Raw genomic sequence first — 26,798 nt, forward strand, 5'->3', positions numbered from 1 at the left:
AATTTATATATTAATAAAAATCAGGCTGGGTGGAGAGCCGTATCGATGAAATGCTTGCTGCACCTTTCAGTTCCCCAGAATCCACCTCAAAAGCCAGGTGTTGTAATATGAGCGGCGGGGCTGCGTCCCCGGCACCCAGCCGCCCACATGGCTAGCTTATGCCCCAAAATAATTACACGGAAACTGTATTCTTTTAATCACTGCCTGGCCCATTAGTTCCAGTCTCTTATAGGCTAGCTCTTACATATTGATCTAACCCATTTTTAATATTTTGTGTAGTACCACGAGCTGGCTTACCAGGAAAGATCTTAACCTGCGTCTGTCTGGAATGGGAGAATCATGGCGACTCCCTGACTCAGCTTCTTTCTCCCAGCATTCTCTCTGTTTACTCCACCCACCTAAGGGCTGGCCTATAAATGGGCCAAGGCAGTTTCTTTATTAAATAAAAATAATTCCTCCATCAGCCAGGCCTGGTGGCAAATGTTTATAGTCCTAGCCCTGGGTATATCCATAGCTCGCTGGCCAGCTAGCCTTGTCTAATCAGCAAGCTCCTGGCCAGTGAGACCTTTTCTCAACCACGTGGATGGCTCTTGAAGTTGACCTCGGCCTCCACACATGACACAGGTCTGCCTGCATGCAAACACACACATATGCAGAAGTAGCAGATGCATTTTTTTTAATTGGTAGCATTTTAAATAACTTTAAATGTTAAGACTAAATTAAAAAAAAACAAACAGAGAGTAAGTACATCTTACAGTTTTTTTGAAATTTAGTCCCCACATTATGGTTCTGTCTCAGCTTGATTATGAGAAAAAGGCTTTCCCATAATGCATTCATGTATGTTAATTATATTTTCATTGATGCCAAAATGTTGAGGAAGAGTAAACAGATAAAACTAAGGCAAGAGCGGGCTGTTTCTCTGTTCCCATTACCAAAGGTGACTGGGCTTGATGCAGAATCCCTCTGGTGACCAATACATTTGGTAAAAGGTTTTGCTTGGTTTTTGCTAATCTGCACTATGGTCTCAGCTATGCCACTCTAGCCTAGCTTGTTGTGTGTACATGCATGTGTGTGCCTGTGCATGCACATACACCCTGTGCCCACAGACCTGCCATTTATATCCCAGCCCCATCTTCTATCCTTAGCGCTTCTACAATCCCTTGTTGTGTGTACGCATGTGTGTGCCTGTGCATGCACACACACCCTGTGCCCACAGACCTGCCATTTTCAGTATCCCAGCCCCATCTTCCAGATAACATTGGAGTGATAAGCCCCCTCTACCCAACTCGTGCTGGGAAAATGAAGTTCAATATTGCAGTGTCTCCTATTAGCTTCCCTCATCTTTTCCAAAAAACCCAGGTTCATCAAAAAGCACATAATTAAGCCGGAACCCCGAGCCCTTCTCCAAACTCAGCTCGTTCACGGCATGAGCAGGTAGTAACGCACACAGACCCTGAATTGTTTCCTGACTGTAGGGGTGTGCAGAAATCTCAGGTTCCTTTCCCAACTGCTGTCCTCCTTGGGTGGAGGCGAGCTGCCAAATCGGGACCAGGTCGTATCTTTCACGAATCCCAGATGGAGGCACCTGAGTTTTCCCAGAAGTGACCTTTTGGGGTCAAAAGGAAATTCAGAGCTTCAACTTTTTCACTTCTGGAATCTTTTGCCTAGTGCTATGGGGCTTTAACGTGTTGTGTGATATCTTGATTGCATTCTGACCATTAAGTTTGCTTTGAGTCAGAAGGCGGAGTTAGCCACTAGCTGATCAAATTAACCATAGAGATTTTGGAGGACTGAGGACAGGAAACAGGAAGTAAGAAGGTGGGTTGAAAGAATCTTGGACTTTTGGATGGAGAAATGGAAGATACAGGAGGTCACTGGTGGCTTCTCTGATCATTCAGGTTCTTATCTCAATATCTGACTCCCAACTTTTTATTGATAATAAAAAATAAATAAATAAAAATAAAGAAAGAATAATTAGATAAATGTTCCACTAATGTGTGGGTAATTGTAGGGCAGCTGGGGCTTCTATCTTTTAACCACCACCAATGAGTGCCGTTATCTGAAGCTAGGACCTGCCGCTGTCACTCTTTCCGGCTGGCCCTCTGATAGTTTCTTCTGCACATTTCCCAGTTGTGTCATCGCCTGGCAATCTAGACTCAAACATTTTTCTGTCACACACAAAGAGCTTTCCTGTCCCCACCTTATTCTCATTTTTCTAAAATTTGAACCACAGAACAGAAAAAAAAAAGTCTGAGTAAAAGCAGGAAATATATTTCCTCCAGGAGATCTTCTCTTTTACAGCAGCAAGATACAGAGGACAGAGGCGCTGGGGTGCAGCTCAGTGACAGACTTGCCTAGGTGCGTGAGGTCCTGAGCTCAGTCTCTGGCACCATGGACGGAGTTGGGGGTCGTCCTGACTCGAGCTTCAGGCATGGTGCTTGCTTGGCCTCGCCATCCCCTGAACTGAAGCAGCACTCTCTGCGTGTGCAGAGTCCAGTGCTGGTTTTGTTTAGCCTCTTTCCTGGGTCACAAACTGAACAAATGAAAGAGCTGGAAAGACAACACAGTTTTTCAAATCATCTCCAGACTTTCTGGGGTTTAGCTACTTCAAAAAACTACACCGCCTCTGGTTGCCTGTAGAGCGCGCTGCGGAAGACCTTTGCTCCACTTTCTTCACCCCTCAAGGGCTTACAAACAAAGCTAAAACCATAACTTTTGGGCTCCATGTGTGAGGCCCTGGGTTCCACCTCTAGCAACAACTGCTACAAATGTCGACTTTTCCTACCACAAAAGCACACACCTGTATATGCTCAACTATGTCCATAGCAGCATTGTTTGTAATAGCCAGAACCTGGAAACAACCGAGATGCCCTTCAATGGAAGAATGGATGAAGAAAGTATGGAATATATACATATTAGAGTGCTACTCAGCAGTAAAAAACAATGACTTCTTGAATTTTGCATGCAAATGGACAGAAATAGAAAACACTATCCTGAGTGAGGTAAGCCAGACCCAAAAAGAAGAACATGGGATGTACTCACTCATATTTGGTTTCTAGCCATAAATAAAGGACATTGAGCCTATAATTTGTGATCCTAGAGAAGCTAAATAAGAAGGTGAACCCAAAGAAAAACATATAGACATCCTCCTGGATATTAACCTTCATCAGGTGATGAAAGGAGACAGAGACAGAGTCCAACATTGGAGCACCGGACTACAACCCCAAGGTCCAAACCAGGAGCAGGAGAGAGAGCACGAACAAGGAACTCAGGGCCATGAGGGGTGCACGCACATACTGAGACAATGGGGATGTCCTTTCGGGAACTCACCAAGGCCAGCCGGACTGGGTCTGAAAAAGCATGGGATAAAACCAGACTTGCTGAACATAGCGGACAATGAGGATTGCTGAGAAGTCAAGAACAATGGCACTGGGTTTTAATCCTACTGCACATACTGGCTTTGTGGGAGCCTAGGCTGTTTGGATGTTCACCTTAATAGACCTGGAAGGAGATGGGAGGTCCTTGAACTCCCCACAGGGCAGGGAACCCTGACTGCTCTTAGGGCTGATGAGAGAGGGGGAGTTGATTGGGGGAGGGAGATGGGAGATGGTGGCGGGGAAGAGACAGAAATCTTTAATAAATAAATAAATTAATTTAAAAAAAAAAGAACACACCTATAGGGGCTGGAGAGGGATCAGAGCCTGAGCCTGTCGTCCAGAAGACTCAAGTTTGAGTCCCAGCACCCACATGGCAGCTCGCCACAGTCTGGAACTCCGGTTCCAGGGGATCTGACACCCTCTTCTGGCCTCCATAGGAACTAGGCATGCATGTTGTGCAAAGATGTATATGCAGGCAAACACTTATAATAATAAAATTTAAAAAAGAATATACTTACACACAAATTCAGAAACATTATTTATGTTATTTTTCTATGGGGACAGAAGCAATTCAAATGTGAGTTGAGATTTGTCAGTAGTTTAGATACTAAGATAAATTACCCCAGGCACATTTGGCAGTTCCTGTAAATGCAACATCAATGAGCCACATGCTGGAAAGTGTTTGCTCCTACAGCCACGGAGAAAATGACCTCCACCAAACAACTCAGCACCTTCCCTCAGCTTTTCATAGTTAACGTCTCATCAATCAACTTTTTCCTTAGACCTCTGCTTTGTCAAAGAGACAGTCTCGATGTGTTTCCCAGGTTGTTAGGAAAAAGTGACGCTCTTGCCTCAGCCTTCAAAGCAGCTGGACAAGTGCGGGTACAGGATGTTCTATCCAGGTTATACTGACATCTTTGGTTGTTCATTAGTAGGAACGTCTTTTATTAACAGGAACTCCTCAGAGCTCCTTCGCCGTACGAGGTGGCCCTGGAGCTGGCTCTGCCACCTCCTCTGCAGTAGATCTCTGGCATGCCCTTCAGCTGCTTGGGAGGGATCTAGGTGGCCTGATTTGAGCTAAGCAGCCAGGGAAGAACAGGTCTGTGATTCCACCCACTTCTTAATCATGTGGTGGGCAACAGCTAACTCGGGGGGCAGCAGCAGCGGGAGGGCATCACTCTGTTGCTGAATAAAGGAGCCCTTTCTCATCAGGGCTGCAGCCACCTCATCCAGACTGAACCAGGCAGCTGCTTCTAGTTCTCTCAGGTTCACCTGGATCTGGAAGACAAGGGGGAGGGGGCGAAATAAGAAGATATAAAATTTAAAAGTACTAGGCCTAAAGTGAGAAAATGCAAATAAAACTATGTTTTCTCAAATGATAACATCTGGCATTGATGGGCTAGGTTAAAACCAGAAACACAAGAGAGAATTAAATGTATTTTTAAATAGTTCTTTTAAAAAATATAAATTAAAAAAATCTTATTTGTACAAGGCTAAGAACATTTGTTAAGCCTGGTTTCAGTACCCAGTGTACATACACATAAAATCCCAAAGTATAGACACTAAAAATACTGAATGGTAAGTTATAATTAATTGTGTCTGCATCAATTGTATAACTCGTTCAATTAAAAAGCAGGCACAGGGTCGGCAAGCTGGCTCAGCAGGTAAAGGCACTTGTTGCCAAGCCTGTGGACCTCTGCCTGGTCCCCAGGACTCACACGAGACGTGGGGGAGAACGGACGCCCACAGCTTGTCTCTGATTTCCACCATGCACACACACAAACGTTTCTCTTTTCTAAAGGGTAAAGGTGAATGATGACTAACAGCAAGAAGCAAAGTAAACACAGACTGTCCCAGGAAGTGGAGCAGATTAGAGTCCATAAAAATCAGATGACAGAACAGGCAAACTGATAGGCAGGGCCTTCGGTCACTTCCATCTGACAGACATGCTACAAACAACCAAGGTGGATTTAGGCAAGGCATCAAAGTCCCTTTCAACCAGAAGTTCCTAGAGTTTTATATCATCACTCCTCAACATCCTGAATTCCCTAAGCAGTAAGACCAACTCCCAAATTGTTAAGTGAGGCATGTGTATTCTGTGTCTATACAAGGTACTGTTAAAAACTGAAGGTGAGGCCAGGTGGTGGTGGCACACGCCTTTAATCCCAGCACTCCGGAGGCAGAGACAGGTGGATCTCTAATAGTTTGAGGCCAGCCTGGTCTTCAGAGCAAGTTCCAGGAAAGACTCCAAAGTTACAGAGAAACCCTGCCTCGAAAAACCAAAAACCAAACCAAAACAAAACAAAACTGAAGGTGAAAAATCTCAACATGAATGGGTTTGGCACACTGGATACACATGAAAAAAGTGGAACTGCACTCTTTCCACCAAAACAACAACACAAAGTGTATCAAGAATTAATTGTACATGTAGGACCTCACATAAACCTTCTAGAAGAAACTTTTATCACTGTTTTGTGATACTGGGCTGGGCACTGACTTTTTTAGGTGTGCCATTAAAAGCAAAGACAGCAGCCCTCGGGAGGCAGAGGCAGGCGGATCTCTGTGAGTTCGAGGCCAGTCTGGTCTACAAGAGCTAGTTCCAGGACAGGAACCAAAATCTACGGAGAAACCCTGTCTCGAAAATCCCCCCCCCAAAAAAAATAAATAAAAGCAAAGACAGGAAAAGCTAAAGCAGACAGAATGAGATCAGAATAAAAAGTCAGGCAGTGGGGACACACTCTTTTAATCCCAGCACTTGGAGGTAGAGGCAGGAGGTTCTCTGGGAGTTTGAGGCCAGCCTGTTCTACCTAGTGAGTTCCAGGACAGTCAGTGCTACACAGAGAAACTCTGTCTCAGAAGAAAAAAGTTTCTATACAGCAAAGGAAACACAAAATGAAAAAGCATCCCATGGGATGTGAGAGAATGTCTGTAGAACAAACAGCTCATAAAGATTATCCAGACTATGTAAAGGATCCCTTGCAGCTCAGCACCACACACAGAATGGGAAGAGCTCAGCGGTAGCGTGCACCTTTGAGATCCTGTGTTCAATCCCTAGCACTGGAGAAAACAGGCAACACCCGAATAGATGGTTCTTAGAAGAAGAAATACATATGGCAAACAAATATATGGAAGAATACAGAGTGTCACTGACCAGAGAAATGCAGAGCAAAGGCTGCACACCTTCTAAGGTGGTGTGATGGTTTGGACGAGAATGGCCTCCAGAGGCTCACATGTTTGAATGCTTGGTCCCCAGAAGGTGGGACTGTTTGGGAAGGGTCAGGAGGTGTGGCCTCATGAGAGGTATGTCACCGGGGAGTGGGCTTTGAGGTTTCAAAAGCCCCTGCCATTCCTACTTATTCTCTCTCCCTCCTGCTTGTGGACCGGATGTCATCCCTCAGCTCCTTCTCCAGCACCACGCCTTCCTCCCATGATAGTCACCGACTCACCCTCTGGAACTGTTAGCAAGACCCCAGTTTACACGTTATTTTACAAGTTGCCTTGGTGTCTCTTCACAGCAATAGAAAGGCAGCTAAGTCAGATGGCTACTATCAAAAAAACCCCAAGAAGCCTGTCATCATGACATACCTGTAACTTCAGCACTTGGGAAGCAGAAACAGGAAGACCCTAAATTTGAGGCAAGTCAGAGCGACACAGTAAGTTGAAGGCCAACCTAGGCTACATATAGTTAGAGCCTGCCTCAAAAATGAACAAATGGACAACAAACGTTGGCAAGGATATGGAAATGGAGGCCACTATAAACGACTGGCAGAGACGTAAATTGGTGCAACCATTATAGTTCTATATATGGAAGTTCTATAAAAAAATAAAAATGTTGCTCTGGCCTTTGAACCCAGCATTGGGGAAGCAGAGATAGGTGTGGAGCTCTTGGAGTTTCAGGCCTGTCTGGTCTACATAGTAAATTTTAGATCAGCCAGAGATACACAGTGAAATCCTATCTCAAAATAAAATTTTTAAAAGTAGAACTATTATTTGCTCCAGCAATCCCACTTCTGACCACGTAATCCAAGTGTACTGAAATCAGGATGTCAAAGGCACCTCTACATTCTTATTGTTACATCCATGATATAAAAACAGTCTAGATGTATGTCAAAAAGGAAAGTGTGACACATTATGAACTAGTATTGAGGTTTTGCTTGGTATTTTTTTGAGATGGTCTAATACAGTCCTAGGTTGCCTTCAACTTGCAATGTCAACGAAAGCTGGCCTTGAACTCCTGGATCTTCCTTCCTCTGCTTCCCAAGTACCGAGGTAACAGGCATTTGTCACCCTGCCTGGCATTACTGAGTTTTTTAAATGAAGGAAATCATAATTTATAATAAGATGAAGGGCCTGAAAGACATGCTAAGTAGAATAAACCTTATGCAAATTCTACATGGTCTTGGTGCTTGGAGACTCTAAAATAGTCAAGCATGTAGAGGCAAAGAGTAGAGTGCTCGTTCCCAAGGCCCAGAAGGAGGGGGAATGGGGAAGCAGTGGTCAAAGGACATAAAGTTTCACTTACACACACTAAGTTGTGGAGGTCTGTACAACACTCACAGTTAGCAATATTCTGCTGCATACATTAAAATAAAGCTTATGTTCCTTGCTCTTAGCACAGAGGAAAAACAGAAAATGATGGGTAAAGTCTATGACCCTGCCAATCATCTCTCTCTCCATACATGCTCTCTCCAAACCCAGCAAGTCAGATGCATTAGATGTCTACAGATGGCTTTAAAAATCAAACAGGGCCTCATGTAGTCTAGGCTGGCCTCGAATTCTCCCTCCCGCCTCCACCTTGCAAGTGTTGGGATTATGAGCAGGACTACCAGTTTGGGTTTACATGGTGCTTGAGGACTGAACCCCTAACTTGGTGTATGCTAGGCTCGCACTCTGCCATTTGAGCCCCACCCCCAGTCCACCAGCAGACTGGGGGTTAATGATGCTTCTATAAAGCATCTCAAAGGCAAGTTGTGTCATAGCTGAGACATAGCAAGGGGGAATGGTGATCATTTGTTCCAGCCTCAGGTGCATAATCCTTCACGACACCGATTATCTTATATAGTGCCATATAACCCCGACAGTACCGTTACACACATGCTCAGAGAGCACTCAGTGGCCTGTGAAGGGGACACCACAGCATAAGGGAAAGTTCAGAATTTTACCTCCGTCTGCCCTGGTTTCACGGTTGCATGACAGGCAATCATGAGCGAGCTATTGGGAAAGGGCCAGTGCTGGGACGTGCAGTACTGTAGGTTTTCCACCTCCAGGCCCACCTCTTCTGCAACTTCCCGCCGGATGGCCTCTTCCACACTTTCACCTGAAAGCACTCAGGTTAATTCCAGACAGCCAGGGAGCAGGACAATTGTACGCCCTCTACTGTGTGAAAGGAGTCGGAACGCGCTGCTCCTGTGAGGTTCCGAGTCTCAGTCCCCAGCACGAGGAATCAGCAAATGCTCAAGTCTAGTGGGCCGGTTTTGATGCCGGTGAGTGTAGCCATGGGGGAGGTTACTGCTGCCCTCAGCCGCATGGCAGTGCCATTTTCACTGTCTTAGACTTGACCCAGTAAAGAGATAACCGCATACGGAAAAGCAGTGTCAGTAGGCATGGGAGTCCAGTGAGCAGTGCTGTGTGTGCTGAAAGACTCACTAACGTCTGTAATTGGTTCATCAGGAAGTAAGACGGGTTGATGGCCGGGCAGACAAACGAATATGCGGGAAGAGTGTAATAAAGCTTATAAAACTGAGGCGGTGGGTGGAGGGGCACCCACTGGGTCATTCTTCCCGCTATGCTGCATGTGTGAAACTTTGCCTCCTGCTATGTAGGAAAATCATACATAATTCCAGGAAAGTTTTCTTGACATGAGGATGCATGTTTGTGACTTGAGCATGGTGGCAACAGGACGTGTCACCTGCAGCTCCTCCCTTGAACCCCTCACCTATATCACAGAAGCCTGCCAGGGCAGAATACAGTCCCTTGGGAAAGGAGCTCTGGCGGGCAAGTAGGCACCGGGCTCCATCTGTCACCAGGGTGATCACCACAGGGGCCATCTAGGAAAGGAGAACGGAAACTGAGGTGCTGCCATTTTGGGGCCTAGAAGACAAAAGGAACAGGCAATCACGGAAGCCTTTTGAGCACGCAGGCTTCCTTCCCCACGGCAGAGTGGCAGCAGCTTTCTCGGACTACTGCTCTCAGTTTTCCTTTTCCTCTTTTCTCACCTTACATGGCAAATTCTAGGACAGCCAGGTCTACACAGAGAGACCCTTTTTCAAAAAACAAAGAGAAATATTTTTGAGATAAATTTATTTTTTTGTTTTGCTTGTTTGTTTGGAGACAGGGTCTCTCTACATAGCCCTGGCTGTCCTGGAACTCACTGTGGAGACCAGGCTGGCCTCAAGTTCACAGAGATCTGCCCACCTCTGCCTTCCAAGTGCCGCCCCCAATGTCTGGCTGTTTACTTTTCTTTTATCTGTATGAATGTTTTGTCTGTCGGTAGGCATGTGCCCCACATGCGTGCCTGGTGCCCAAGGAGGCCAGAACAGGGTATTGGATCCCCCAGAACTGGAGTTACAGACTGTTGTGATCTGCCATGTGGGTGCTGGGAACCAAACCCAGCTCCTTTGGAAGAGAGCAGCCCGTGCTCTTAACTGCTGAGCCAACTCTCCAGCCACTTGCTTTGGTTTTTGTGAAAGTATCTCAGGTAGTCCAGGCTGCCTTCTCCCAGGTACTGTGCCCCACCTGTGGATAATAGATGATGTTATTGGAAGGACACACTCGCTTGCTGCCAGCCACATTCTTCTTAGTGGGCTGCCCACTCTTGCTGCAGAACTGATGACCATCGTGCCAGCGGAGAAGAGCGCGAGCCTAGAGACACAAAGGAAGGTCTGGCTTTAGAGAAGGATGTCTAGACCAATTCATGGGGGAATCTTTTTCTAGCTCACTTATTTCATAAAGTTGTTTAATTGTATTATTAATAGTGTGTGTGGGGGAGGTGGTACATGTGCCGTGGTGCATGGAGGGGTCAGAGGAGAACTTGCTGGAGTTGGTTCTCTCCTCCCACCTCTACGAGGGTCACCTCAGGTCACCAGACCTGTAGGGCAAGGACTTTTACCTGCTGAGCTATCTCACTGGCCCTAAGAAATGACCTAAATATATTTTCCTAGCATCAAAAGTCTAAGAGAAAGCATATTTTATGTACTTTTTATTTTATTTTTTGTTTTTTGGAGTGCTGGAACTCTATAGCTTTGCATACAGGAGGAAGTAATCTTCCATTGAGCTATATTCCTAGCTTAAAAGGTATTTTGAAATATACTATGAATTTCTTAAAACATAAAAATATACAGCAATATAATACACACCCATAAAATGTAACCCAGCTTAAGAAAACATTTCAATTTCTATTATAGCTAAAACATTTCTTTCCTACTCATTCCTCCTCAATGAAGTTGTGTTTTTTAAAAACTGTGTGTGTGTGCATGTAGGTCAGGAGAACCAGTTCTTGCCTTCCACCTTGAAGAGGGCCTCCCTGGCTTTGCTGAGCAGTGTACCCCAGGCTAATGCCTCTGCTTGAGATCCCGCCAAGAAGTGCTGGGCTCCTAGCAGCAGACCACGGCATCTGGCTTTACAAGTTCCCCGGATGGAACTCAGGTCAGGACTGTGTAGCAGGTGCTTGCATCCACGGTTTCCCCAACTCAACTTGTGATTTTTCTTTTCCCACCTAAAAAAGGCTTAGGGGTTTATCTTTAACTCAGAACACACAATAAAACACCACAGCAGACAGGTGTGTTGGTGCCTGTAATCCCAGCACTGGGAAATGGAGACCAGAGGACCAGGAGATCAAGGCCATCCTCAGCTATACAGGAAGTTGAAGGCCAGCCTGGGCTACCTGAGATCCCATCTTTAAAATTAAAGGCTGGTATGGTGATAAATGTTATCAACTTGACAGGATTTAGAATCCCCATGGAAACAAACTCTGGGCACGTCTGATAAAGATTATCTAGTTAGGTTCACTGAGGTGAGAAGACCCACCCTAATTGTGTCCAGCACCATTTCATGGGCTGCGGTCCTGGGCGGAATAAAAAGGAGACACTAAACTGATCCTCCATCACTCTTTGCCACCTGACTGTAGACATAATGTGACCACCGACCTCAACCTGCTGTGACTTCCCCGCTACGATGGGCTATCGCAGCAGCAGGAAAATCATTAATAATCCTAATACTACATACATCAGGCATCTGAAAGCATGACTGAAATACTGGTAATTCAGGAACAAAGGCAGAAGGATCACAAATTCAAGGTCATCTTCAGCTACGTAGTGAGTTCAAGACCAACCTGGGATAGGTAAGACCCTGTTTTAAAAAAACAAAACAAAACAAAAAAACCCCAAAAAGCCAAAAAAAAAACCAAAAACCAAATAAACAAACAAACTGACAATAAAAATTAACTAGTGGAATCTAAAGCCGTGAGAACAAGTTATTGGAGCAAGGTAAAATTGTTTTTCATGTGAAACATGATATATTTCATGTAATGGAATTAAAAAATGTTTATGAGGTTGGGCTGGAAAGATGGCCCCATGGTTAAGAATATATACTGGCTGGGTGGAGGTGGTGCACGCCTTTAATCCCAGCACTCGGAAGGCAGAGGCAGGTGGATCTCTGTGAGTTTGAGGCCAGCCTGGCCTACAGAGTGAGTTCCAGGACAGCCAAGGCTACACCGAGAAACCCTGTCTCAAAAAACCGGAAAAAAAGGCCGGGCGGTGGTGGCACATGCCTTTAATCCCAGCGCTCGGGAGGCAGAGGCAGGCGGATCTCTGTGAGTTCGAGACCAGCCTGGTCTACAAGAGCTAGTTCCAGGACAGGCTCCAAAACCACAGAGAAACCCTGTCTCAAAAAACCAAAAAAAAAAAAGACTACATACTTCTCTTTCAGAGAACCAGAGTTCTGTTCCCAGCACCTATGGCCTGTAAATGTTTACACTACTTGTTAAGTTCATCTCGTGCAGCAGTGGTGACCCCTTCTGGCCTCTGCAGACACCTACACTCATATGCACAACCTACACTCAGGCATATACATACATACAATTAAAAATAAAATCTTTAAAAAGCGTTTATGATAGGTTGGAGAGATGGCTCAGTGGTTAAGAGCACTGGTTGCTCTTCCAGAGGACCCAGGTTCAATTCCTAGCACCCAGACTGCAGCTCACAACCATCTGTAACTAAAATTCCAGTGGATCCAACTCTCTCAAACACCAATGCATATAAAAATAAAAAAAATTAAAAAAGCATTTATGAGAAAAAAGTATGTAAAACATATATTAATAAATAACAATCAATATTTATTTAAAAATATGTAGAGCCTGTTGCTATGCTCTTAGGAGCTAAGTCTTCACAGTAGCTCTGCTAAAAGCAAAACAAGGAAGAGTAAAAACCATCTTTCCCAGTCCACTGTCCTCTGCCACTGTCAGGAAGGTCGATGTCACCCCAGGACTGTGTGCGCATGCGCATTTGCCCTCACACGGCTCTCTTATACTTCCTGGAGAACTAGAGACCAAAGTACCGTGAACAGCAAGGAGGAATCCATGGAGCTCAGCTGAGAAAGAGCCCGCCTCAGACTGATGAAAGAACCTCCAAGCTCTGCCTCCACTTCAGGTTCTGTCAGGAGGGTAGAAAATTGGAAAAGAGAACATGATTAAACACATGTCCACCTTTGCCTCTGCAAAGTCCTCCTGCCAGAGCTCTGTTTCCAAACTTGCCTACGGTCTGACTCATCTAGGATTTGGGAACTTACATAGGTTCCCAGGCTTCTACCTGGGGAGGGGGTGCAGAATGCATGCTCATGCACAGGGTATGTGGAAGATTAGAACTGAGATTCTTAGGTTAGTCTGGGAAATGGAGAGGACAGTTCTGCTCCAGATCCTCTAGAGTGGTCAGGACCAGCAGCACAGTCCTTGGAAACATAGATGGGATGTGTAAGCTCACTCCACCACCATTCCACTTTCACCAGACACCGAAGAAAGAGGAAAAGCAGGGGAGGATCCAAACTGACTGAGTGCAGGGTGGAGGACCCAGAACCACTCCATGGAAACACTCTCGGCGGGCTGGCCTCATCCTCTGTGGAGATAAGAACGATCTGTAGCTCTTCAAGTGCTGGGATTACAAATATGTACTAACATGCTGACCTTCTGTTGCTTTTTAGCGCCTCCCCACTCAAAAACTCACTATGTAGGCTATGATGGCCAAAAACTCTCCTTTCTTACTCTCTTTTCAGTGATGACAGTGGATAATAGTGTTTTTATATCCTTATTTAAAGAGAAAAATTGGTAACGTTTTTGTATGTGTAAAATTTTCTTTAAAGTGGTTTTATGCAAAACCCCCAAATCAGGGAGGTACCTAGCAGGAAAAGGGGTACGCACTGTGGATGGAGGATGCGCCACTCAGACCTAGATCCAGAGCAAACCACGCTTCACGCTGGTTGGAGCATCCAATCAGCACTGAATCTTCTATTCTTTGTGAATCCTGTCCAAACTTGCCCAGCAGCCTCTCCAACTCTAAATAACGAAAAAGAAGAGGAAAGGCAAGACGTGAATTTTAGTCACATCATCACAGCCATGTGGGACCCACAGGAGGCACCTCTGCTTAAAGTATAAAAGTATATAGTTGCTACTTCAGGATCAGCTGGGTCTGTTACAGAGTATCTTACATACCGAAATTTGCATGTGCTTCGATCTCTCAAATAAAATAAGATAGTATTTGCCAATACTTTAAATAGCTCTTGGTTGCTTAAAATATCAAATAACAATGCAACTATGTACACAACTGTTTTACACTGTTGTTTAGGGAATAATAACAAGAATGAACACCTGACCATTTTTATTTTTAGATTTTTTTCCCACTGGTATTTACCCTTAATTCAATGATTGTGGGATTTTTTTTTTCTCCCTGCTACTAGGACCGAATCTAGGAATCTCATTGTGGAGGTTTGAATAAGAATGGCCCTTTGTAGGCCCTTATGTTTGATATTTGGTCCTCAGTCGGCAGAACTATTTGGGAAGGATCAGGAGGTGTGGCCTTGTTGGAGAAGGTGTGTTACTGCAGAGAGGTGTGCAAGAAGGCTTTGAGGTTTTAAAAGCCCATACTGTTTCCAGTGTGGTCTCTGCCTCCTGGTTTCAAATTGTAAGCTCTCAGCTACTGCTCCAGTTCCATGCCTCCCTGCCATGATGCTCCCAACCCTCTGAAACGGCAAGTCTGAAATACACCCTTCCTTCTGTAAGCTGCCTTGGCTGTGGCATTTTACTACAGCAATGGAAAAGTAACTAAGACACTCGTGTATGCTGGTCCAGTATCAGATCACTGAGTCACATCCCCTGCTGTCAGTTTAAAAAAATATTTTCAATTCACACTTGAATCTCAAAAATAAAATCCCCAAATTCAAAAGGTGTAGATCTCTACTTATATGTACTAAAAGGGTCTCAAAATTAATTTTATTCAATTTTGACCTAGTCAAAATCAAGTTAGGATGCAAATCTTGAACTACGTAAACTGCAGTTCCCTGAGGCAAGGCTGGGAAACCTTCTCTGTAGAGAGATAAATATTTTATAGTTTATAATAAAGTCTGTGGTATATTACAGTATGCTGTGGACACAGTATATCAAGGAATGAGTACGGCGTGCTACAGCACAGTTTCGTTCACAAAATGGGCAGTGGTCCAGCCCACTTAAACAGCAGCTTCACGGACATCTGCTGAAGTCACTTACAGTGCACATTCCCACCAAGAATATCTACCTAGCAATTCAAGTTCATACAATAAGTTATTAATTAGTAGAAATAGCTATGTAAGCTTGAGTCTCAAGAGCTGTTAGAAAAATCTGAACTATTTGAAATGCAAGGATATTTTTTGGAGCTCCAGTGTGACCTGAATCCTACCTAACGGGCAAAGCCTCATCTACTTCCCTGGTGCACTCTGACCTTACCTGCTCGGCTAAGCCGGGGAACCAGGTATTGCCGTCCTGAAGCCTGCAGCAAAGGAGCCAGATCATGAAAGAGGTAAAACACTCCAGTCTGCCGAGCTTTCCTACAGGCCTCGTCATCTTCCTTCAGTTCAAATAAATATCTGTATTTGGGGAGTAAGCATCAAAAGACCAGACTCAGACTAGTGAGGTGATCAAGCCTGACAACCTGAGCTCAATCTCTAGAATACACACGGGAGGAGAAAGCCAACTCCCTTGAGTTATCCTCTGACCTCCACATACAGGTCATGACATATACAGATACAGTCCAAGTTAAATAAACAGGCAAACATAAATAGGCCAAACTTGGTTCTTTGTCTATCATTCATTTGGGGGAGTTCTTAACTCTCCTGTATGTGTGTGTGTGTGTGTGTGTGTACGTATTACAGTACTGGAGCCTGAACCCAGGGACATAGACATGCTAGGCAAGCTCTCCAACACTGAGCTATATGTTCAATTCTCTTCTCACCTTTACCACTAAGTTGCCCTGGCTGGTCTTGAACTCACTCCAGCAAAGCCTTGAATATAATCCTCCTGCTAGCTTCTCACGTAGCTGTGACTACAGGACTGTGTCATCATGACAAGCTCCACTCATTTCCTTTCATCCCAGTTTGCTCCAAAGTTGAGGGGACTACAGGTGACCATGCACCAGATCTGGTCTTCATCCTGTGCTCCCGTCCACCCTTCTGTGTGCCACTGAACCTTTTGTTCACTGTCCATCTCTGCAGAAAGACTGGCTTCTTTAAGGGCAGGGCCAGCTATTCTTGGCTTTTCATCTCAGTAATCAGCATATGAAATGGTTTAGTTCAGCGGTATTTATTGGTTTGAACTTGAAGGGCAATAAAACTCACTGAATTATACCTTAAGGAACTTGGCCAGCTCTCCACAGTGAGGCAAGTATTAGCAGGCAGGGACTGAAAGAAGAGGAGTACAGACCCACAGATGGGAGCAGGCTGCGTTCACTGACCTTTAGGAATTTTCATTTAATCTAGCCCCTCTGGCTTGGAAGTCGCATTAATCTGGACTCCAAATCCCAGCATGCCATAGGGGAGGGGTCAGGACCATTCCCATAGGGTATTTAAGTAGGGTTCCAGAGGAGAAACATATGGTTCCAGGTTTACACGTGCTCCCTGCTTTACTGTCTCCCCACCATGTGCTCGGCCTCCCGAGAGCGCCGTACTTAATAAAAATGATGGACATTTTGATTCAGTTTGATTTGACCTAATTGGATTTCTTTGTGTCAGCAGAGCCGCCCCTCTTAATATTTTCTTAACATGTTCTGTCTCTCTCTCTCTCTCTCTCTCTCTCTCTCTCTCTCTCTCTCTCTCTCCCTCTCCCTCTCCCTCTCCCCCTCCCCCTCCCCCTCCCCCTCCCCCTCCCCCTCCCCCTCCCCCTCCCTCTCCCTCTCTCTTTCTTTTTGAGACATAGCCCTTGTTGCCCTGGAACTCACACAGACCCACCACCTCTGCCTCCTGAGTCCTGGGATTAAAGGCGTGTTTCACCTCTATGCCTGGTCCAGTAAATTTTCTTAATCCACATTTTCATTTTGGCTACTGAAAATGTTACCAATATGAGTTAGGTTAAGAATAGGCTTTACTGGTGGTCCCTCTGGTTAAGTCTGGAGCGTAGTCCCCAGGCTCTGGCATCCATCCCAGCCCCCCTGGCTTGGGAGTTGTATTAGTCTGGACTCCAAATCCCAGCATGCCCTGAGGGAGGGTCACTCCCAAAGGGTATTTAAGTGGGCTCCCAGAGGAGAAACATGTGGTTCCGGGTTTGCACGTCCAAGATTAAGAAAATAAAAATGTAGATTCCAGAAATAAGAATGTAGAAATAAAGAAATATAAAGTTATAATGAAAGACCCCCCCATACTTGAAAGACCTCTGTGCCCATGTACTATGTTAAACTCTGCTGAAAATTTAGCTGGGCCCCCAGGCTCAGCTGATTCTAAAACTGGATATCTATGGGTTGCAGACTCACTGACTAGGCTGAGGAGAGGGAATATTCCACCCCCCAAGACATCCTATCTAAATTGTCAACTTGCTGCAGGGTGTTTTATCTGTCTTTATGGTTTTTCGGGGAAATTCGAGAATAGACATGGATCCGTCCCCAGAGTGAGCTAAGCCCACCAATTTGAGAGCCAATGAAATGCTTGTGCTATACTACCCTCTTATGTAACCATTTTTCCCTATAAATATGGCTGTTTGAAATTGCCCGGGGTGTGCAGTTGGCGTAAGCTGCTGTTGCACCCACAGGCGCCTGTATAATCAGTAAAGACACCTCTTGCTGATTGCATCTGTTGGCCTGAATTATTGAGTCTGGAGGATTTCTCCCACCGCCCTTGAAAAGGAGGGTCTTTCAATAAGTCTAGGGGAACGAGAACAGACTGTCGGCAGCTTTCTCAGCAGATCAAGGATCAGTCATTCACAGTGAGCTGTTTTCTTAGATGCTTGGGAAGCTTAGGTCATTTCCTTTTACAGCTGGCTGTTATTTACAAGTCCAGAGCTTCTCCCTGCAAACTGAGAGTAGTGTCCTGGCCATCCTTGATCAATGACAGACGTGAACTGAGTTGACCTCTAGGAGACTGGGTTAGGCACTGTCTGTTATGGGAAACTGGCGCCACCCAAGGAGAGGCGTGGGGCTCCGGTATACACCTGGAGGAACCAGAGAAAGTGGACAAGTACAATGGTTTAACTAATGAGCTCTGATAATGGAGGTAGTAAGTAGGGCAGTCTGTATCTGAGTTTTACCTTGAGATAGTGTAAAGAACATTCTGCCAAGTTCTCAGCCTAAGAACCAATTATTCTGATTTATCAACCTTCTAGTATTACTAGCAGTCCCTTTTCTGACTAATTGCTAAAGACATCTGTTTTCTTGCAATTAGTGACTTTCGTTAAAATCTACCCTAAAACATATTTCATGATAGCTGCCTAGTTACCCATGGATGTTAAAACCCACTCCCCTCCTATGTTGACTGACCCATGGGTCAGGGCAAAATCGTAAAAATTCCTTTGTTTGGAGCTAATGCTTGGTGCCCCTACTATAAAAAGTGGGTTCAGAAACCGGCCTGGGGCCACAGCCAAACAAACACCATCTCTGGCTGTGGTCTCAGCTTGCTGATAAGCTTTTGTGCCCCGTGGTGGGTTTTTTATTTTTATTTTTTATTTTTAAGTTTGCTTCTGGTTTTCTAGGATCTGGTTTTTGAATAAAGTTTGCTTCTGGTTTATTAGACTTGGGGTGTTCTCATCTTTGCGCGACCCCCCTGGACCCAACACTCACTGCTTTCCTTTCTCCCCTGCCATGGGCTTGGTCACACAAAAAAATCAAATTAGGTCAAATCAAACTGAATCAAAATGCCCATCATTTTATGAAGTACTGCGCTCTCGGGTGAAACACGCCTTTAATCCCAGTACTCAGGAGGCAGAGGTGGTGGGTCTATGTGAGTTCCAGGGCAACAAGGGCTATGTGGAAAGGCTGTCTCAAAAAAGTTAAAAAAAAAAAAAAAAGTACTGGTTTCTCAAAAAGAGCCATTAATAAAGCAAATTCTAGGCTTTTCTAGTACCTCATTTAGGGTGGCTGTAATCTGTCCATACGCTTTACAAATTGAATCAGAGTCCTTAAGATTCAGTAGCAGGGCTGGAGAGATGGCTCAGAGGTTAAAGAGCACTGGCTGCTGCTCTTCTAGAGGTTCTGCGTTCAATTCCCAGAAACCACAAGGTGACTCACAACTATCTGTAATGAGATCTGGCGCCCTCTCTGGTATGTAAGCAAAACACTGTATACATAATACACAAATAAAAATCTTTAAAAAAATTAGTGGGTGATTAAATGAGCATTCTCTTGGGGGCTTAATTATTAACCATTTAACTATTAAAACTCTCAAACCAAACTAGGGTGTATCTCAGTGTTAGAGTGCTTATCTGGCATTTAAGGCCCTGGGTCTGATCTCCATACAAAGGACAAAAAAAAATTAAGCCCTAAAACAGACTCTTAATATTACGCAAATGGTCTGTTGTAGTCCCAGTCTAATTAAAAAATTAAAGCTGGCTTTGGAGTTGGAGTGTGGCTTTCTCCTTCTCTAAAGCCAAGCATGCTTGTTAAATTAAAATCCAAAATCTCTGTCTCATGTTAAAAGAGCCACCTGATATGGGATAGAAGAAAAACCAAAATTAAGTGACTATTTTATTGCCATTACCTCATAATTCTTTGGTTTTATTTTTACTCTTTAACGGGTTTTCTTAAGATGTAAACATTATCTAAAATTTATGGGATATATATATATATTAAACTTTTGTCATGATATTAATGGTCATATAGAATATTAAATAACTCTGGAAAAAGGTTTCATCTACTTTCCTGTACATGATTTCAGGTTTGAGTCTCTATCAGTTTTCTGCAGTGAACCATGACAGTGCCTACCAGCAACCTTTGAAGTCTCCAAAAGGAGGATGGGGCCCCACAATGATAATCCCAGAAGAACTATGATAACACCACTAAGCTGAAAACCACCACCTAAAGATTGGTTTGGGCTACAAACTGCCCAGAACAATTTTGAGGTGGCGAGCTGAGATGAGCCAGCCTCACAGACTGCTCTAGCCAGGACATGAGACACCTGCACTTTCCCATTATGCAAAGACTGGACAACAAATGATACAGCTGCCTCGCCCAGGACTCGACAGTTAGCCGCCTCGCCCAGGACTCGACAGTTAGCCGCCTCGCCCAGGACTCGACAGTTAGCCGCCTCTCCCAGGACTCGACAGTTAGCCGCCTCTCCCAGGACTCGACAGTTAGCCGCCTCGCCCAGGACTCGACAGTTAGCCAGCCTTTTCTTTTTGGGATTCCCTAAAGATGGCATCACCTCCAGCAGGAAGTAAATTTAAGAACATGACACCCATATTCCCAAGAGGTGGAATGGGTGGTTTTTGGTCTTTCATGGGGTTATGGATATTTGCCATCGTTTAGGGGGACTGGTTACAAATCATTATTGGTAATGGTCAGGAGAAAAACTGAACAAAGGAGATTAGATTTAGAGTTCTTGTTTTGAAAAGAAAAAAGAAGGATATAGATTTGATAGGATAAAAGAGTAGATTATTGAATCTGCTCTGAAAAGAAAAAAAGGGAGGATATAGATATAAGATAAAAGGTGGATTTCTGAATCTACTTTTAAAAAGCAACTACTAGTTTTTATTTTATTTTATTTTTTAGTTTTTCGAGACAGAGTTTCTCTGTGGTTTTGGAGCCTGTCCTGGAATTAGCTCTTGTAGACCAGGCTGGTCTCGAACTCACAGAGATCCGCCTGCCTCTGCCTCCCAAGTGCTGGGATTAAAGGCGTGCGCCACCACCGCCCGGCTCTAGTTCTTGAAAGTTGTTATTGTCAACTGTTTAGGATAATAAGGAAATGCAGGTTAGTAATGAATCATCTATTATAATTGAACTTGTAATCATATTAGGTATGTTTACAAACAGATATATTTTAAATAGACAGGTCATTTTTAAACACTTCAGAGAACTACAGAATACGGTATTTAAGATTTTTTTTTTTGACAGTGAGACAAATCTGCTCCTGATAGCACTTCAGAGAAAATGATGGGCATCAAAAAAAAAAAAAAAAAAAAAAACAACAACAACAACAACAACTCCACCTGAAGTTTACATTATTTGTGGCTGAAGTAAGCCACTGGGTAAGAAAGTACTCTGGCCTTGATTGCTAACTGTATGCTCTACATATTGGACAAGCAGGACACAAAAGAGAGTGACTGCCAAACTTTGTTAAGACAAGGTAGAGAACAGTCCTTCAAAAATCCTGCTTCATAGAAAAGTCTGTCAGATATGCTAGGCCTTTAGGGCAAAGATGGATTCCCCAACATTGTAGAGGAACTCTGGGTGACTGTCCAGGCAGGCAGCCAACTGTTTCTGCCATTTCTCAACATTTTTTTTTTGGAAGTTGTTTGCTTGCACTTCCTGTTTGCTTAGTTAACACTATTTCCTTCTTGGGTCTCTGAGGGAGTTGAAGATTAGATAGTTATAGTTTTCCTTGTTTATCAGACGCAGTAAAGGAACTCACTAAAGAGGTGTAAAGTGTATAAGGTTGAGAGACATCAAAAAATAGTGTTTTGGGTGACAATACAAGTTATGATAGAAAGTAAGTTAGGTACAAGACTTTTGACTTACCAAGATAGGAAAGATAATGGAGTTTTTTCTCTGAATTTGTCAAATGCAAATGGACTAGACACTATTGATGTATTTACTGCCTATATATATTATATATAATTATTGTACTTATTGTATATTGTTTTTCTTATATTAGTTATAGCCTTCTTTTTTATTTTAGACAAAAAGGGGAAATGTAGTGATATTTTGTTTGTAATCTAACAAATAAAGCTTGCCTGAAGATTAGAGTGGAGAGCTAAGCCACTAGTTAGTCATAGAGTTCAGGCAGTGGTGGCACACACCTTTAATACCAGCATTTGGGAATCAGAGGCAGACAGATTTCTGTGAATTCAATGTGACCCTGGACTACACAAAATTGATCCAGTCTAAGAGATAAAGAGACTCAGGTGGGTGGAGACTCACACCTTTAATCCCAGTACTTGAGAGTCACACACCTTTAATCCCACACCAGAGAGGTGGAGACTGGAGTGATATGGCTGGGTGGAGAGAGACAGAAGCTCAATGCAGTCTGGGGATGCAATCTGAGAGGCAGTCTGAGCATGCAGTCCATCTGAGGATTCACAGAGGCAGAAGGTCTCTCTAGTGGCTGGCTGTACTGTTTCTCTGATCTCTCAGTTTTCACCCCCTAATATCTGACTCCAGGTTTTTATTATTAAGAACAATTAGAATTCATGCTACAGGATCCCTTAGTACTGAAGCTAAAGATGGTTGTGAGCTGCCATGCAGATGCTGGGAACCAAATCTGGACCTTCTGAAGGAGCAGCAGGTGCTCTTAACTGCTGCGCCTTTGCTCCAGCCTTTTATTTTTTAAATCTCCCTCTCCCTATTCTACCTTCTACTGAAGTGTATCTCTTTTGAGAGGAGGCTTATTTCAGAGTTATCCTTGCTGTTTCAAGAAACAAATTATACTATTCAATATAATTTAGCTGAGTTTGTTAAAAATCACACTAAACAGGGCTGCTTTAACATTTCCCTTTCTGTGCACTCACCTAAAAGTATTTCAGTGCCTGTTATGTGGGAAGCACTGTTTCAGGCAATATATCACAGAGGAAAGTCAAAGTATTAGCTGGGTGTGGTTATACATACAGGCAGTCCCAGAACTTGGGAGGCTGCAACAGAAGAACAAGTGGTCAAACCATCTTGGACTATATAGTAAGGCACTACCTCAAGGGGACAGAGAGACGGCTCAGAGTTTAAATAGCACTAGCTGCTCTTCCAGAGTTCCTGAGTTCAATTCCCAGCAACCACATGTGGCTCACAACCACCTATAACGAGATCTGGTGCCCTCTTCAGGTGTGCAAGCAAACATGTAGGCTGAACACTGTATACATAATAAATAAGTCTTTTTTTTTTTAAACAAAAAAAAAGATGGTACCTCAGATGACTCAGCCAGTAAAGTGCTTGCTCTGCCGACATGAAGACCCAAGTTTGGATCTGTAACACACAAAAAGGTTGGGCAGGGCTTTATAATCCCAGCGCCAGGGAGGGAGAGACAAGAGGATCCCTGGGGCTTGTTGGCTAGCTCGGTGACATCTAGGTTTAGCTGAGAGACCCCCATCTGAAAAAATAAGGTGGAGAACTAAAGAAACGGTTCTGTAGTTAAGAGCACTGGGTTCAGCTCATGGCAATCAACGTGGCAGCTAACAACCATCTACACAGTTCCACAGGATCTGACACTCTCTTCTGGCTTCTGTGGACACTGTGGACACTGCACACACGGTACATAAACATAAGCAGGCCAAATACCCATATATATATAACTTTAAAAACAGTAAGATGGAGAAGTGACTGAGAAAGATATCTGGTCAGCCTCTGTCTCCACATGCATAGGCACATTCACTCTTCTCCACATGCGTAGCCATAAATATGTACACACACATGAAAAAAATACAGCTAGACCCTGTCTCAAAACAAAAACAGTAACAACGACAAAAAGACAAAACCCTTTCCTTTTTCTTCCCCTTCTTTCTCTTCTCCTTGTCTCTTCCTCCTACTCTTCCTATTCTTCTTCTTGAAAGAGTGTTTCATGTAATCTGAGCTGACCTCAAATTCTCTATGTAGATGAGGAGGCCCTTGAATTCCTGGTCCTCCGCCTCCACCAGCTACATGTATCACCTCTTGGCCAAAAGGACAATGTCTTATTTGAGTAGAACTTATAGTCAAGATTATGAAACATTTTCAATGTTGGAATTTTATTACTAATTGGATTTCAAAGGTAAATGATTTACAGTGAACAATATTATGTGTAATTTTGTCTCACACATTTAATTTTTAATATGGGATTAAAAAAAAGAGTTTAGAGCTTAGTATTTTTAGGCCCCAAATAATCAGATTGGTCAGAACTCACCGTGTCTTGTTGACATAAGTTGACAGTAGCCTATAGCACCAAAAAGATTTCCTTTGGCAAATTGTTCCACAATACAGAGACATTGTTGGGCTCCTAGAGAAAAATGAAGGATTGCTTGTTTTGTTTTTAGGTTCATAGTATGCATTTAAAGTACTAAATCAACAAGAGTTATAGTTTAAGCTAGGCCAGAACCACTTTGCAGTATCAGGAAAAAACAATCAACAAAAACCAAGACTCATACGGACAGGCTTTGACACTACTTTTGTTTTATTTGTCTGTTGCTTGTTTGATGGGGAACTTCCTTCAGCCAATGGCCTTTCAGAGGCTGGACCAGGATGGGTGTGACTTTGGGTAACAAAAGCCTGTGGGAGCACCCGCTCGGCCTCTTCCCACTCGCCACACCTGGATGTTGGTCTCCGTTCCTGTTTCCTTGTTGTAATCCACGAATTTCCCTTTTAATAAAGAAAAACCTTAGAATACTCTATTCCGAGCTAGCATGGGATTCCTTTATTCACGTTCCCCTCCCATCTGACACGTTCTGCTTCATCTGGATACCCAATGTGGGGCTGAGTTCACACTTACTGGGACCCCACCCACCCACCACCATGCTCCTAGTTTGCCATCTGGGCATGTTTCTAGCCTGCCCGTGGCTCACCTGCTGCTACTTAGGAACCTGACTTTCGCCGCCATAGCCCAATGTTGAAGGGACTCGCGATTGAGGGGAAGCTTTGGGTGTCCTTCTTATTCCAGCCACCAACTCTCTCCGTGTATGGAATCACTTTAATTGTCCTTAATAAGTGCTTTCATTTTGTTAAACAAGGCATATTTATCAGTATCTAAGTAGGCAACAGTGCGTGTGGAACCAGTGCAGGATGCTATGCAAAGAAACTGGCAGGAGCCTGGGCTGCTTACATCTCTCCTCCATTGCCCTCTGCCATGCGGCTACAACTGTGACACCTGCTGGCAAATAAAGATTATTACACCTACTCCAATTCACTGTAATCGCCTAGGGCAGGTAAGGAAATCGAAATTTGAAAGGTATATGATGACTGACTATATTACCATTCATGAATTTAATAACCATTTTGCTTATGTTATGGATGGTATTCTGCAAGACTTATGTGATTTTCCTTATACATCCATTTATTTGACTTTGGAAATTAGCTTTGATTTTCATATTATATCTTTAAGAAAATGGTTTGATAACAGAGCCAAGAATGAGATACTTTTAGAAATGATACAGATTTACAGACTAATAATGAACAGCTAGCTGAAAAAATTAACATTTATTGAAAAGGATAACATTAATTTGACAGACAAAATTCAATCGAGTTCGAAGGGAGCAATTATCTGAAAGAATTCATACTGTTAAATTTAACAATCAGAATCTGTTGAAAAGTTATCATAGGTTAATGGACAAGGTATTTCTGTAGGAAGGCAATATGCATGCTATCCAAATAATGTCCAAAGATGAGACATTGTCTTTACTGGACAAATTTCATACCTTGGAATCCTGTGTGAAGAATAACAACCAGAAGCTGAATGAATCAATGAGGGCACTAGAACAGCACACAGGACTGGAGATTCAGACTTTACAAAAGGCAACGGTAAAAAGATTCGCAAAGATTGAGGAAATTATTAGAACTGATGAGCAGGGAGAGAAGGTACAAGAACCTGCCTTGCCAGTACAGGTTAAAGTCAGGAATGACTTACCCAGAGTTTTAACAGCAATCTCCTCTGAGAAGCCAACAGGTACAAAATAACCTAAGGTAGTCAAAGAATATAAATGGAAACTTATAGGTATGAGCGAGCTAAAGAAAATTAAGCAAAGAACAGTATCTTATGGCTTGCACTCACCAGTTGTTAGGGAAATGGTAAAAATGTGGGCTTCAAGCAATAAGGCTACCCCACACAATTGACTTCAGTTAGTCTCAGTGGTCCTAGAAGTTGGACCCCAGCTACTATGGAAATGCTATTGGCGAGAAGAGGCAAAAATTTTAGAACAACAGGGAAAAACAAAAGGACTTGAGACCTCCCAAGATCAAATTCTTGGTGAGGGCTATTACTCCAATTCTTAGGACCAGGCTCTCTACGATGAACACAGCACAGTAGCTTTAAATGCTTGGGACAGAATTCAGGAACCAGAAAAGGAACGGAATCATATAACAGGGTTAAACAGGGCCAGAGAGAACCCTTTAGTGACTTTTTACAAAGATTAACTAAGGCTGTACAAATAGGAGTAACAGGCCCAGAAGCTAGATGAGTACTTATTGAACAGTTTTTGAAAATTCCAACTTAGAATGCAAAAAGATACTTGGGCCTTTAAAGGACAGATCATCACCAATAGATGAATGGATCTTGCATACAATGAATGTTGAGACATTTGACTATAGTACTAAGGCTTGGGTAAGGAGAAACAATTCCATTGGTATGAGGAGATATCAAAATGACAAATGTTTTAATTGTGGTAGAATAGGACATCTGAGAAAGAACTGTAGGTAATCCTAGGAATAATGCCTCCTTTGGGAATGGCAAGAATAGGTGGCCTCAACCTTCTGGAATATGTAGGAGATGCGGCAAAGGCTGACTTGAACCAATGAAGGTAGATCAATAAAAGACAGACAAGGCAACCCAATACCATCGGAAACTCCCTGGGAGGCCTCTCACAGGCCCCCAAGTCAGAAGTGGTCCAGTCATTTCCCGTTACTGTAGAGGACATGTCTCACCAGGAAAATCAAAAAATCCAGTGCCTGCTGAAAAAAAAAAAAAAAAAAAAAGAAAGAAAGAAAGAAAAAGAAAAAGAATATTGTTCTAGATGATGGAATAAACATGGAGGATGAATCAAAAATTCCAATAGGAAATAGGAAACGTATATTCTGGCAGACTTCTATAAATGATCAAAGA

At 43.5% G+C, this 26,798-nt stretch overlaps 1 protein-coding gene across 4 annotated transcripts in view; it reads right to left on the reverse strand.

Moving 5' to 3' along the window:
* Positions 1-3,787: 3,787 nt before the first annotated feature.
* The window catches only part of Nudt13 (nudix hydrolase 13), a 36,068-nt gene continuing 13,057 nt past the window's right edge, over positions 3,788-26,798 (reverse strand). The window contains exons 2-9 of one of the 4 annotated variants that reach the window (XM_057786853.1): positions 23,895-23,987; positions 15,343-15,482; positions 13,786-13,920; positions 12,930-13,024; positions 10,113-10,238; positions 9,313-9,424; positions 8,540-8,694; positions 3,788-4,655 (exon numbers count right to left, since the gene is read on the reverse strand). In XM_057786853.1, the coding sequence (XP_057642836.1) occupies positions 4,455-4,655; positions 8,540-8,694; positions 9,313-9,424; positions 10,113-10,238; positions 12,930-13,024; positions 13,786-13,920; positions 15,343-15,482; positions 23,895-23,977 (1,047 nt within the window). In that variant the 5' untranslated portion in view covers positions 23,978-23,987 and the 3' untranslated portion in view covers positions 3,788-4,454. Of the gene's footprint in view, positions 4,656-8,539; positions 8,695-9,312; positions 9,468-10,112; positions 10,239-12,929; positions 13,025-13,785; positions 13,921-15,342; positions 15,483-22,922; positions 22,982-23,894; positions 23,988-26,798 lie in introns of those variants that run through there. The other 3 variants (XM_057786854.1, XM_057786855.1, XM_057786856.1) reach the window with 3 other exon arrangements.

This window comes from Chionomys nivalis, chromosome 12 (genome assembly GCF_950005125.1).
Source record: "Chionomys nivalis chromosome 12, mChiNiv1.1, whole genome shotgun sequence".
Lineage (NCBI taxonomy): Eukaryota > Metazoa > Chordata > Mammalia > Rodentia > Cricetidae > Chionomys > Chionomys nivalis.